At 36.9% G+C, this 15,092-nt stretch overlaps 1 protein-coding gene across 1 annotated transcript in view; it reads left to right on the plus strand.

The window, feature by feature from the left end:
- The window catches only part of LOC127640668 (E3 ubiquitin-protein ligase RFWD3-like), a 34,033-nt gene extending 31,055 nt beyond the window's left edge, over positions 1-2,978 (plus strand). Inside the window, exon 13 of the mRNA XM_052123358.1 lies at positions 2,542-2,978. Within this exon, the coding sequence (XP_051979318.1) occupies positions 2,542-2,685 (144 nt within the window). The 3' untranslated portion in view covers positions 2,686-2,978. The remainder of the gene's footprint in view (positions 1-2,541) is intronic.
- The last annotated feature ends 12,114 nt before the right edge of the window (positions 2,979-15,092 follow it).

The following is a 15,092-nucleotide window of genomic DNA, read 5'->3' on the forward strand; positions in this document are numbered from 1 at the left end:
TTCCTCACGGAAAGGCAAAATGATAATCATCAGTTATAGAAGTCATCACACATATAAGTTAAATGTTACATCATGCTTCAATCATTTGTATAAGATTAATTTTTACTATCAAAAATAACTTAATCCATCCAATAAAAGTATTCCCAAAATCTTAGATAATACCATTCTACCATATCAAATGCCTTTTCGGCATGAAGTGAGATGGAAGCGAGTCTGATCATTCGCCACTGACCACATGATACTGATGAGATGCCTAATGTTGTCAGAAGAGCTGCAGCCCAGAATAAACCCCAACTGATCTGTATGTATAAGAGATGTCATAACTTAATTGGGTAGCCAGAATTTTTGGCAATATTTTAACGTCTAGCTGGATCAGGGAAATTGTACGGTAACTCTTACACTCACTTGGATCTTTGTCTTTTTTTAAGAATCGGACTGATCTGGGCTGGCATCATGGCTGGTGGAAGCTTTCCGTTCTTTAATGATTCCGTATAAACTTCTAACAAAAGTGGCGACAGCTCTGTAGCATAAGATGCGGCAATGCCATCTGGCCCCGGAGCCTTGCCTGTAGGCAAGGCCTTAATTACCTCGCTTCGCTCCTCTATGGTTATCACAGAATCAAGAGAATATTTTTGCTCTGTCAGTTTAGGGAGTTTTAATGGTTCCACAAATTTCTAATATCCTCATCCGTAGATGATGATGTGGAACTATAAAGATCAAGATAGAGTTCTTTAAAAAATATTATTAATATCAATCTGCATTGTGCTGTTTAAAATTATGATACAACGGAGTCATTGATAGTGTTATTGTTCATAATTTATGTATATACATTGTTAAAACTGGGGATGCACCGATACTCCGATACTGCCGTTTTTAAATGGATCTGGTATCGGTACAACAAGCCTGATCCAAATCTGATACTGTGTTAGTCATGTTTGTTCCTGTCAAGCTCCAAAAATGGCATAAAAAAAAAACATAAAAACACAATTAAAGTAGTAAATATGACTTGTGCATTTCATTCAAAGCCACTTGAAGACGTTCGATAGCTCTGTGACTCACAAAAGGCTGTGTTTAATCAGTAAATATATAAAATGCACGTGCAGCGTTTGCACACAAGCACGCCTATTTTTAGCCTTCAATTAGTGCTTAAATATTGCGCACTACTCACTAACACTGGTATCGGCCAATACTGAGATTTCAGATATCTGAATCAGATCGGAAAAGAAAAAGTGGTAATGGTGCATCCCTAGTAAAAACCCAAGAAAAAATCTATTTGTGCCTTTGGAGAAGAGTTTTGGGTTTTATTAGCATGTGACGATCATGCTTTGACAGAAAATGTCTTTTGCTCCCTTATTAGTCTATATTTTAAGTGTTGCAAATTGGTTATATTGAAGGACAAAGACTGGTTTAGTTCTGAGTGGGGTTTTGGGGGAAAGTTGTTCCTTCAGCTGAGAGGGTTAAAATTGTCATTTTGTTCTGGAAGACAGTTGACATTCAACAGAGCAGCTTTTATTTACTCTTCATGCCTCTTTAGCTCATTTACTCTTTTTTTTTGGTGGACTTTTGGGCATCAGCAGGGCAAAGTCTTTTAATTTATGACATTGATGAATTTCGGGGGCCTCTCTGTATAATTTCTGTTCTGTTCCCAAGCTCCTCAGATCTTACAGTTGAGAAGGCCATTTTATGTTGTATTTTGTTTCTCACCAAACCGTATTGTATGCCTTGAACAAGGCATGAGTCATATACGATAATTTCTTAGAATTCTAAATGATCCTTTTGCGTCCTTTTGAAGCTTGAAGTGACGATCACTATAAATTGCCATTGTATGACATAACTGAGCACAACATTTAATTTCAAAATTTCTCCCTTTGTGTTAAGAAAAATAAAAATTCATATAACAACACGGGTGAATAAACAATGGCTGATTTTTATGGTGAACTTTCTCTTTAAGACACAAGAGCAACCATGAGGTCAGGCACTGATGTTGAGTGATGGGGCCAACATTTGGTGTTCCAAATCATCCCAAAAAAATTTAAATGGGGTTCTGTTCTGGGCTTTGTGCAGGTCAGTCAACTTCTACACCAGCCGCAGTAAACCTTTTCTTTATGGACCTTGCTTTGTGCACAGGGGCGTTGTCGTGCTGGAATAGAAAAAGGCTCTCCCCAAACTGTTGCCACAAAGATGGAAGCTTACAATGCCCTAGAATACCATTGCATAATTGCATTATGATTTGTCCTCACTGGAAGGGAGTAACCAAACTCATTAATTTAAAGAGGGTGTTCACATATAGTGTACATAATTAAGGTAGAAGAGCCCATGTACACAGTGGGGTTCAAAAGTCTATGTCTTCAAAATCTAAAATAGACCTGGAAATAAAGTTTCCATAATTTTGATAGATTTAAAGCGTTATGATATAATATTGAAAGGAGTTATTGAAAAAAACTTTTATTTTACCCCATTCCAGTAGATAAGAGCTATACTTGCTTGACTTAAATAATATCGGCCTGGGGGACTACTATGTTTTCTTTGTTCTGTCTTCAGGTATGGGATGCTGGCACTGGTGCTCTGCTTCAGAAACTGCCGGCAGATCTTCCTGTGTTGGATATCTGCCCTTTTGAGGTGAACCAGAGCAGCTATCTGGCCTCACTCACTGAGAAGATGCTCAAGGTCTATAAGTGGGAGTGACATTTATTAGTGCTGCTTGCAGTATTGTCCACGCACTATAACAGCTGCTTTATTTGTATTGGACTCAAGCCAAATTTTATTTTCAGTATTTTATATTTTCTGTATTATGTTTGTTTTATAATGTTTATTTGTTTGATTTTTTACATGGTTGCAATTTCATTGGTGACATTTGTCTTGAGAGAACAATCAGTGTTTTTCATTGTATATAAATATGCATTTCTAATTGCTTTATTAAAACAATAAATGCATGAATACTTTGAGACTATTTGTGAAAGCCTCTCAAAAATTTCTTAGTGGTATATTAAAATGATTAATAATCAAATAAAAATACTAAAACTCAATTTAACATGTTAAATCAGTGCAATTTATTATTATAAATAAGACGTAAAAATTACACAATTAATCATGCATCCTGGCTGTATTTAACTTCTGCAATAAGGAATTTTTTGACTAACAGAACAATTTAAGCTTTAAGTGCCACCTTCATATTCTTGGGTTTCACAGTCTGCAGGGGGCAGTAAGTGCAACTCCAGCTGTACAGGGAACAAACCGACAGCTGTTAAAAGACAACTTGATGGAGCAGAATGCCGAGGTTTCATGACATGTTTTTTTTTTTTGTTTGTTTCAAACTATATTTTATTTGTACTAACTACCAGAATTTAAAAGCAACTTCCTTGGTGCCAGAATTGAACAAACATCCTAAGGATAGCCAATGCTCCAACTGCAGGCCTCTGTTCTACTAGCTGTGCTATCGAAGGCACAGCAGAGCATGAAACAGCCTTGGTCTGCTGGACTGTTGTTGGTCTGGCATGTGACATGCTGTGTGAATGCATGGGACATCATCCCATGAGGAATGATGGTAGAAGACTTGTGCCAACTACACCTTGCCTTCAAGATATGTCCAGAGGTTCAGCACTGTAGGGAGAGGCAAGGCAGCTGTAATACACAGGTAATTCATATAGGAATAGGAATACCATAAAAATGTAATAAGGTTCCCATACCAGGACCCCCTGGTTAAAAAGCTCCTTTGCCACATGAGTTTTGTACTGCATTTTCCATCATCAAATAAATCTGGTTTCTGAAGACTAGAGGGCCAACCAGCACAGGGCCTTCCCTAGTGGTCTAGTGTTTAGGATTCGGTGCTCTCACCGCCAAGGCCCAGGATCAATTTTCTGTTCATGGAATGTGCTTTTGTCATCCACTAAGACCACAATGCAAAGGTTTCAGAGAGCATGTGATTGACCGCAAGGTCATTTGTGCCACTAAAATCTAAAGCAAGAAAAAAAAAACTTTTATTGTTTTATTTTTGACCCAGCCCTGAAATTTGATAAAGCATTGTCAATGGTTGTAGCTTTCAACTAAAGTATTACTAAACTAAAATCTATGTTAACTGTCAAAGATCTGGAAAATGTGTCAAGCTTTTTTATAGAATGGATAGTTCCGTTTCTTGATTCTGATTGGTTGAGCCGTGTTCGAAATTTCTCAACAAACATACACATGTGACCACATTACATCAGTATTGCTGCCCCAAATAAATTGTTTAAAAATGACATATTTTGTTGTAAATTTTGACTTAATGGGTGGTCTAAGTGTGGATGAGTGGTGGACAGAGAAAGAGGATACAGAACAAAGCAGACTCTGAAATTAATGAGAGAAATTGAAGGGCTGGAAACGTCAAGAAATGAAGCTGGGACCGTGACTATGTGGTCTGTTTGCTGTTTTCAGAATTGGTGTGCCGAGAAAGATCTGGCTATCGATTTTAAAACAATAACCAAAATTGACCTAAACCAGGCTCTCCATCAGTTTTATGCCACTGTGAAAAACGGGATGGGTGAACCCTACGGTTTCAGAAGTTATGTCGACCTACGTCAAATGCCACTATCTGTGCCCCTCAGTGAGGGGCAGGGACTCTAAACATTGCATGTGCGCAACCTCAATTTATTTTTCTCTATAAATGATTTATTTAGTCCTGTTACATTTGAATGCTTAACTAAACAAATGAATGACACTTTTTCAATAGAGTAGATAGGCCTGTTAATGTATCAACAATATTGGTAGCACTTCATTCACTATTACTCAGTACTTTCTTTGGTAAGTACTCGTACTGTAAAATAAAGTGCAAACTAAATTTCGGGTCATACAATTTGATTAAAATATGTTGTATCCATAATATTTTCCAAAATATGCTGAAGATGAAAATAAAAATGGTTTGATGATTTGCACTATACAGGAAAATTGACAAATAAAAACGACAAAACTTACCTGGGTTTAGGTTACATTCACTTAATTTTGGCTGAGAAATACTGTAAATGCATAATGTATTGTGTTGAACAGAAGAATGCACAACTGTAAAACGATTCTAAATCTGTATTTATGGTGCATGGGATTTTGTTCATAACAACAGAAGTTTTATTTTTTATTATTATGTTAATGAGCCAATATGAATACAGTCATGTCTGACTTTACTGTGTGCTGACTAACACAAACTGATATTAAGTAGACTGCTGATTATGTGTAATAGATGTTCATCATGGTAACATTTACATTTATGCATTTGGCAGACGCTTTTATCCAAAGCGAATTACAGTGCACTTATTACAGGGACAATGCTTAAGGACACAATGGTGGTGGCTGTGGGGATCGAACATTTACTGTACCTTTAATTAAAATATAAATGAAACCTGTCATTATACAAGCAGATAAGTCTGATACTTAAATCAAGCAGGCTCTCATAATTCAAATCAAATCAATTTATTGTCACACTACCATGTACACAAGTGCAACAGTAGGTGAAAGTCTTGTGTGCAGTTCCGAGCAACATGGCAGTCATGACAGTGACGAGACATACAGTGGGGAGAACAAGTATTTGATACACTGCTGATTTTGCAGGTTTTCCTACTTACAAAGCACGTAGAGGTCTATAATTTGTATCATAGGTGCACTTCAAATGTGAGAGACGGAATCTAAAACAAAAATCCAGAAAACCACATTGTATGATTTTTAAATAATTAATTTGCATTTTATTGCATGACATAAATATTTGATCACCTACCAACCAGTAAGAATTCCAGCTCTCACAGACCTGTTAGTTTTTCTTTAAGAAGCCCTCCTGTTCTCCACTCATTACCTGTATTAACTGCACCTGTTTGAACTCGTTATCTGTATAAAAGACACCTGTCCACACACTAAATCAAGCAGACTCCAACCTCTCCAAAATGGCCAAGACCAGAGAGCTGTGTAAGGACATCAGGGATAAAATTGTAGACCTGCACAAGGCTGGGATGGGTTACAGGACAATAGGCAAGCAGCTTGGTGAGAAGGCAACAACTGTTGGCACAATTATTAGAAAATGGAAGAAGTTCAAGATGACGGTCAATCTCCCTCTGTCTGGGGCTCCATGCAAGATCTCACCTTGTGGGACATCAATGATCATGAGGAAGGTGAGGGACTACACGGCAGGACCTGGTCAATGACCTAAAGAGAGCTGGGACCACAGTCTCAAAGAAAAGCATTAGTAACACACTACGCCATCATGGATTAAAATCCTGCAGAGCACGCAAGGTCCCCCTGCTCAAGCTAGCGCATGTCCAGGCACGTCTAAAGTTTGCCAATGACCATCTGGATGATCCAGAAGAATGGGAGAAGATCATGTGGTCTGATGAGACAAAAATAGAGCTTTTTTGGTCTAAACTCCACTCGCCGTGTTTGGAGGAAGAAGGATGAGTACAACCCCAAGAACACCATCCCAACCGTGAAGCATGGAGGTGGAAACATCATTCTTTGGGGATGCTTTTCTGCAAAGGGGACAGGACGACTGCAACGTATTGAGGGGAGGATGGATGGGGCCATGTATCGCGAGATCTTGTCCAACAACCTCCTTCCCTCAGTAAGAGCATTGAAGATGGGTCGTGGCTGGGTCTTCTAGTATGACAATGACCTAAAACACACAACCAGGGCAACTAAGGAGTGGCTCCGTAAGAAGCATCTCAAGGTCCTGGAGTGGCCTAGCCAGTCTCCAGACCTGAACCCAATAGAAAATCTTTGGAGGGAGCTGAAAGTCCGTATTGCCCAACGACAGCCCCGAAACCTGAAGGATCTGGAGAAGGTCTGTATGGAGGAGTGGGCAAAAATCCCTGCTGCAGTGAGTGCAAACCTGGTCAAGAACTACAGGAAATGTATGATCTCTGTAATTGCAAACAAAGTTTTCTGTACCAAATATTAAGTTCTGCTTTTCTGATGTATCAAATACTTATGTCATGCAATAAAATGCAAATTAAGTATTTAAAAATCATACAATGTGATTTTCTGGATTTTTGTTTTAGATTCCGTCTCTCACAGTTGATGTGCACCTATGATACAAATTACAGACCTCTACATGCTTTGTAAGTAGGAAAACCTGCAAAATCAGCAGTGTATCAAATACTTGTTCTCCCCACTGTATACCAATTACAATCAACAACATATTTACACAACACAATTTACATATCAAATGTACACATACTTACACAACACAGTAATAATATACAATGTGCAGTAAACAATACACACAATATAGAATACACATACAATAAAAAAAAAAAAAGAGTATAAAAAAATATATAAACAGTAGATGTATTGTGGAGAATATATTTGACAGTGCAGTGTTAGATTAAGATTATCGAAATTGGGTAAGAAAAGAACAAAATTAATGGTGCTGTATGCGATTTTAGCATTCTGAAGCTTTCACGTGACTAAGAGGTTTAATTAGCCACCACCCTCCTTCCAAAACCCTGCCTCCAAAGATAATTTTGAGATCAAAATGGAGTAAAGAGCAGCATTGTTTGTTCCTGTGGGTGTCAAATTCAACTGTGGCACAATAGCTCCCTCAACTGACAAACACTATGAATCATAGCCTCAATGATCTGCTTCAAAGTCAATGCAATGAGAAAGAGAAAAATGATTGACAGGTGAAAAGCATCAATGTCCACGGTCAGTGGACACATATTTGTCTATTATTTACAAAGTCTACAGCTGTCACAGAGACTGGTGAAATATCCCAGGACATTTATTTCATTAATATCTTTAAGGGAATAGGAAAATTGTTGGCATAATCTTCCATGAAAAAATTGCACCTTTAAAGGAGACCTATCTTGTGGGGCAGTGGTGGCTCAGAGGTTGAGGCTCAGGGTTACTGACCAGAAGAACAGGGGTTCAAGCTCCAGCACCACCAGGATGCCATTGTTGGGCCCTTGAGCAAGGCTCTTAACCCTATCTGCTCCAGGGGTGCCGTATCATGGCTGACCCTGCACTCTGACCCCAGCTTAGCTGGGATATGTGAAAACTAATGCATTTCACTGTATATATGCAAAAAAAAATGTGTGTATAATGTGTGACCACAATAAAGGTTTCTTCAAGATTCTTCTTCTATTATGTAAAATTCACTTTCTGTTGAAATGTTCCAGCTTTACATCCTGAAGAAGAATCACACTTTATATTTTGTGAATGTTTGAAAATCGCCTATCCAGATGTGCTTGTTAGCTGATCCCACTGCTGATGCAGCTTAAGTTACCATTGACTCCGATTGTATTCAGGGAGACCAGAACTATGTCAGGGGCGGGGAGCAGCAGCTCATTTGCATTTAAAGAGACACGCACGAAAACAGCATGTTTTTGATTCCACCCAAAAAGAGGCATTTACAAAGTGGTATAATAAATGATCCGTGGGGTATTTTGAGCTGAAACTTCACAGACACATTCTGGGGACTTCTATTAAATGTTGTAAAAAGGGACCAAGAATTGATGCTGTAAGGCAACAGCACTCCTCTACTATGTGAAAAAGTTAGTGAGGTGTTTTGCTGTCACAGTAAAATTTCGTTTTCCAACACCCACAGAGGTAAATTGGACCTGGATCACAGATCACATTCCGACAGCTGTGATGCAGCATAATATTTTCATGATACAAGCATTATATATTTGGAATTTGGTTTTTAGGTTCCAACTCGTTAATAATTTGTTAATGTATAGCTGACATGAAATTTCAAACAATGACAGCTCGTTGTATACATGCAAATTCATGCAAAATTGGTGCTGAGGGGAGTTTGCTAGAACCACTAATGCTGGTTTGAAACGTAAAAATCTGTTAACTTTAACTGTAGCACGATGTGTGAATGACATCAGAAGATGGCTAGAGGTGCAGTACGGAGATATATTTAATGACTTTGTGCTGCCTCTTTGAGCTCTCCATGAGCACAGAGGCATGTCAGTACATCCACAGTGTGAAGGTGTGATCTTGTGGATTTATGAATAAAGTTCTCTTGTTTTGGAATCTCCACCCTCCAAAAACTTCCAGTTTTTATGACATCCCCTGAACACTTTAATATAGCCTACTCATGAAAACCTTTGGCAACTCTGCATTCAATCCACTTTGCTAGCAAATTACATTTTGACATCAACACCATAGATATTTAAATAGAATCACTACACCGTAAGTTCAAAGGCAACATTTTCAAGAAGTCTGCACACAGCGGGGCCTGGGTAGCTCAGCCAGTAAAGACGCTGACTACCACACCTTAAGTTGCTTGTTCAAATCCTGGGCATGCTTAGTGACTCCAGTCAGGCTTCATAAGCAAACAATTGGTCTGGTTGCTAGGGTGGGTTAAGTCACTTTGGGTTAACCTCCTTGTGGTAACAATATTGTGGTTCTCGGTGGGGCATTTGGTGAGTTGTGTGTGGATGCTGCGGAGAATATCGTGAAGCCTCCAGACATGCCACGTCTCCACGCTCAACAAGCCATGTGATAAAATGCGCTGATTGACAGTCTCAGACATAGAGGCAACTGAGATTCATATACCTCCACCCAGATCAAGGTGAGTCACAATGCCAACACGAGTACATAGTATGCCCAATTGGGAATTGGGCATACCAAAATGGGGAGAAAAGGGGAGAAAGTCCCCCCCAAGAAAGAGGGCTGCACACAGATTCTCTTTCGCATGAGGTCAATACCACTATTCCAGTTTTTCTTTTCTATGAGTCAGTCTACAAAAAATTACTTATACACTAAAAATTATATTTTCCTTTTGTAAATCAACAAAGAAGTAAAGAACCTGTCACACTAGTCAGGTGCTGCTAAAATTTCCCATCCACAAACCAGTAAACCCACCAACCTTGGTTTTTACAACTGTTAACAATTGTCTTTTTCTGAGGATGTATTTGTAAAAAATGTACTCACACTGAAAGCCTTCCTCAGAGGTACGACAAATGGTTTTGCACGAGCAAGCCAGACCTTGTAGCGCAATTGTGATGTATGTCCAAAATTGAGATTCCCTGCTTTAATTGAATAGTTTAAAAATGTGCATCCTAGTTTGAAAACACCCACTCATAACTACAGTGATATTCATACATGCTTGAAAAAGTCAGTTTTTAACATTTGGAAAACCAAGTCTCGTGGCTCCACTGGTTAAATTATGAGAGAATTTTGCTGCACTTGAATTTTGCTGCTTTCCTGCTAAGTGTCTCATATAATCTAGTGGTCAGGATATCACCAGGCGAATGGGCAAATATTGCAATGCCTCACAGGTATTACACTCATTTTGTGTGCCATATGGTCTAGCGGTCAGGATTCCTGGTTTTCACCCAGGTGGCCCGGGTTCAACTTATGGTATACTTTTCTCACTTTTATAGTAGCCTCTATAAATTAACTCATTTTGTTACAGAAAAAAGGATACAATGCACGCTCGTTCTGATTGTCCATTTATAATCTCCTGTTAAGATCACCAAAGATTTTTTTAAATCACCATAAAGAGATTATACATCCTTTGAGGCAGGCTTTTTCCAAATGACCAGCAAAGTTTTTGCTGTGTGAGTTTTTTCTTTTGTACAAGTTTAATTTTCGTACATGCTCAGACATGAAAAAGTCAGCTGGAAAAATTTGGAAAACCAATTCTGGTGGTTCCACTGGTTAGCTGATGAGAAAATGTTGCTGCGCCTGACTGGTGTGACAATGCAGCTTTCCTTCCAAGTGTCTTATGTAATATATTGGTCAGGATTCCTGGTTTTCAACCAGGTTGCCTTCCTAAGAATCTCATATTGTCTAGTGGTCAGGATTCCTGGTTTTCACCAGGTGGCTTGGGTTCTTCTCCCAGATTGGAAATTGATGACACTTTTATTGTTCTCCTCTGTAAATTACCAAAATCTGTTAGAGAAAAAGCATCCAAATCTCACTTGTCTCTTATTAACTTTCTCTCAAGATCACAAAACAGTTGCTAAATCAGCATGAAGGCACTCCAGGAGATTTGCAAGCTCCCAGCAAACAGAGACCAGAGCAAGGCATACTCTTCTTAGTGTTTGTGGCATTCATTCTTCAAGACATTCAGGGAGTGATAATTGGGTGTACAACACCCAATAAGTAGGGTGATTTGCTCTTCAAAATGTTGTGCTTGACCCCGACATGATTTGAACACACAACCTTCTGATCTGGAGTATGACATGCTACCATTGCGTCAGGAGGTCTGGCTTGCTGAAATGAACCTATTTGTAGTAGCTCCTCTGAGTAATGCTTTTTCATAACGATCAGCAAACTTCACTATGAGCCATTTTGTTTATGTTTTATAGTTTTTTTTTTAATTTAATCACATGTTATTAAGCTTACCTTTGTTTATTATTTTTCACGGTTTAACCCCAAGCAGTTTTATTACTGTTTGGAGTTGAGTTAAAAAAAAAATATATTCACTTTTTGGTATTGGTGTACAAACAAGGAAGGACATAATGGATAATGGAACAGGACTGGAAAAGTAAAATGAGAAAAAGGACAATGGATTGGGTGAAGATACGAATCTACCCATAAGGATAATGCAAGAAAAAAATGAAAATCAAAAAGAAGAAACATGGGCAACTGTGGTCTTGAGAAATGGAGTGGAAATGGTGAAAGGAAGGACTGAACAACAGAAGATACAAAGTAAGGAAAAGGCTGATGTAAATGTCGAAAAGAGAAAATCAAAAAGATAATATGATAAATAAATTGAGAGGAAAAATGAGATATCAGAGAGAATACAAAAAAAGAAACTATGCTGACAATGAATGTGAAAAACCCAGAACAATTAACAGTTATGATGATAATTAAAGCTGTAGAGGACAAAACTGGAATGGGCAAATTATATGGACTTAAGGAAAAAAAGGAAAAAAAACAGATTTTGAATATGAACTCACGTTGGAGAAAGAAGAAGACTGTGAACAATTATTGGATGGAATACAAATAAATGGACAATGTTGTGAAATAAGAAAACTTTGTGCAACGGAAAGGATGGCATCTTTTTTACAATTGCCAAACTATATAAATGATGAGGATGTTTTACAAAAACTGACAAGGTGGGGGTTATACCGATACTTCCTCTGAGAAGGAGGTATTACCCTGGGACAACTGTGGCGGATGGAACAAGATTTATAAGAGTTCAATTTCCAAAAGACGTGGTGTCACTGCCATATAATACAAGATTTGAAATGGAGGAAGGAACGCAGTTTTCAGGGTGATTCATGATCACCAGGTGAAGACGTGCAGAATATGTACAAGTGCTGAAAAGAAGGACTGTCTTCAACTAATATGCAGAGAATGCCTGGAGCAGGGGCATTATGCGCGGGACTGCAAAGCCTCGCAGTGCCAAGGCTGTGGAAAGGCTTTTCTCAGGTGCAGATGTGAAACGCACAAAGAGGAACATGAGGAAATTGAGACGAAGACACTCAATGATGTGGAGAATGTGGAAGAGGATAATGAAGGAAGTGTACCACAACAAACACGTGGATTAGCTATGGATATACAGAGTAGAGAAGAAGAAGGAGGAAGTAAAGACGAACGGGACGGAGAAGAAGAGACATAAATAATGACAGAACTACAACTATTTGCAGATAAAGTTGAACAGGATGGGATGAAAAACAAAGAAGAAGACAATGATGGAGCAAAGGGCAGTACAAAAATAGATAAGGTAAGAGACACTAAGAATAAAATTATTGATGGAAAGTGTGAAGAAAAACATTTTGAGCGGGGGGAGTAAATTGAAAACAACAGGACAACTTAACATTGAGAAGGTGATGGAAAAACAAAGAATAAGAAGAGAATCTAAAGTAAAAAAGCTGAAATGACTGGCTCAGGAGAGGCAGTTATGAAAGAGACTTGAAGTATGACATTATATGTATACAAGAGACAGGATGGAATGATGAAAAAATTCATGGTTTGAAGAAAATATGGGATGGGGAATTTTTTTACAATAATGATCCTAATAGGAAAAAAGGAGTAGCCATTTTAATTAGAAGGGGTACAATACAAAAAGCAACAGTTATATTCACGGATAATATGGAAGGACATTGGTGGTTAAGGTTGAAGGAAAAGAAGCAGAAATAACAATATGTAATATTCATGCACCAAATGAAGATATAGAGCGAGTTACTTTTTTTTAAAGAAATGGATGTTCTAATAGAGGACTATAAAAATGTGATTCTAATTGGTGATTTCAGTACTGTTTTAGAAAGAATTGATGTGGAGGATTATATGGTGTATAGAGCAGATGCTGGGAGAAAAGAATTAAAGTAAGTTATGGAAAAACATATATTTATAAATTAATGGAGGGAAAGAAACAGAGTAAAAAGAGAATATTCAAGACGACAAATGGTAAACAATGTTTTAAAACAAAGTAGAACTGATTTGGAATTATGTAACAGTCAGTTAGAAAGTTTCATTATAAAAGTATTTTACAAAATGTTTAATGGAAGTGATCATGATTTTTTAAATGTAATTATTGATTATAGTGGTGTTGAGAGAGGACCAGTGGTGTGGGTTTTTAATACGGAACTTTTATAAAATGGAAGTAGAAAATTGAATAATAAATAGCATTAATAATGTCCTGTATGAAGAAGCAAAAAGTGTGTGGTGGGATAATTTAAAAATAGATATAAAAAAATTATCTATTGAATATTCAAAGAAAATGAAAAGAATGAAGAAAAGTAAAGAAAGATTACTAAATAAGGAATGGGAAGAAGAAATGAAAAAAGTATCAGAAGGAAGGATGGATGCGAGTAAAATAGTGATCTTAGAAGAGAAACTGAAAAAAATAGAAGAGGAAAAGTGCATGGGAGCTAAAATAAGAAGTAGAGTGAAAAATACAGTAGAAGGAGAAAGGAGTAAAAAAAAAATTATGATTTGGGAAAAAAACGAGAAAACAAGCAGAAATGATCAAAAGTATTTCAAAAAACGGAAAGGTTGTGAAAGAAAAAGAAGGTATTTTAAATGAAGTGAAGGATTTTTATGCTATTTTATTTAAAAAGAAGTTTTTCTTATTTAGAAGAGTTTTTATTGAATCAAATTAGAATAAAATTAAATGAAGATGATAAGAAAATGTGTGATAAAGAAATAAAAGAAGAAGAAGAAATAAATGAAGCCATAAATCAGTTGAGGAATGGGAAAAGTTCAGGCCTGGATGGTTTACAATCTGAATTTTATAAGGTCTTTAAGAATGTTTTAAAACCAATTTTGCATGGTTTATTTATTGATATTTTTAAACAGAAAAACTTAATTGAAAGTATGAAGAAAGGAATAATCAAGATTATATATAAAAATAAAGTGGAAAGAGAAGAGCTTAAAAATGATAGACCATTGAGCATGTTAAATACTGATTACAAGATACTGGCCAAGATTCTAGCAAATAGACTGAAAAAAGTTTTCCAAACATTATAAAAACAAATCAAGCATATGGTGTTTTAAATCGAGATATATAGGATATAGTAACAAGTATTAGAGACTTCATGTGTTATATGAAAGAAAAAGGGGAAGAAGGATATTTGATAATTATAGATCTGGAAAAGGCATTTGATAGAGTAAAGCATAAATATTTATTTGATATACTGAAAAAATTAGGTTTTGGGGACAATTATATTGCATGGATGAAATGCAATAAAAATTAAATTTTAAGTTGTATTAAAGTAAATAGGTTTTTAACCGATTTTATTAAGATATCAAGGTCTATAAGGCAGGGATGTCCATTATCACCACTACTGTACACTTTAGTTGCTGAACCATTAGGACTTGCAATAAACAAAGAAAAACAGATAAAAGGAATAGTTTTGGAAAATGAGGATGTGCAGCAGAAAATATTTCAATATGCAGATGATACCACCTTGTTTTTAAAAGATTGTAAGAGTATTGAAAAGGCAATGTTAATATTGGAAAAATATTGTGGTGGAACAGGGGCTAAAGTCAATAATGACAAGATTGAATATATGAGAATGGGAAAGGTAGATATTTTAGGAAGACAATGGAGCTTTAAAGAACAGATGAATGAACTAAAGATTTTAGGAATAACACTTGGAAGAGACGAAAGTAGAACAAGAGACCTGGTTTGGGAGGAGACAATAGGAAAAATGGAAAAAAGACTAAACTTTTGGTAA

Source organism: Xyrauchen texanus, chromosome 49 (genome assembly GCF_025860055.1).
Source record: "Xyrauchen texanus isolate HMW12.3.18 chromosome 49, RBS_HiC_50CHRs, whole genome shotgun sequence".
In the NCBI taxonomy this organism is placed as follows: Eukaryota; Metazoa; Chordata; class Actinopteri; order Cypriniformes; family Catostomidae; genus Xyrauchen; species Xyrauchen texanus.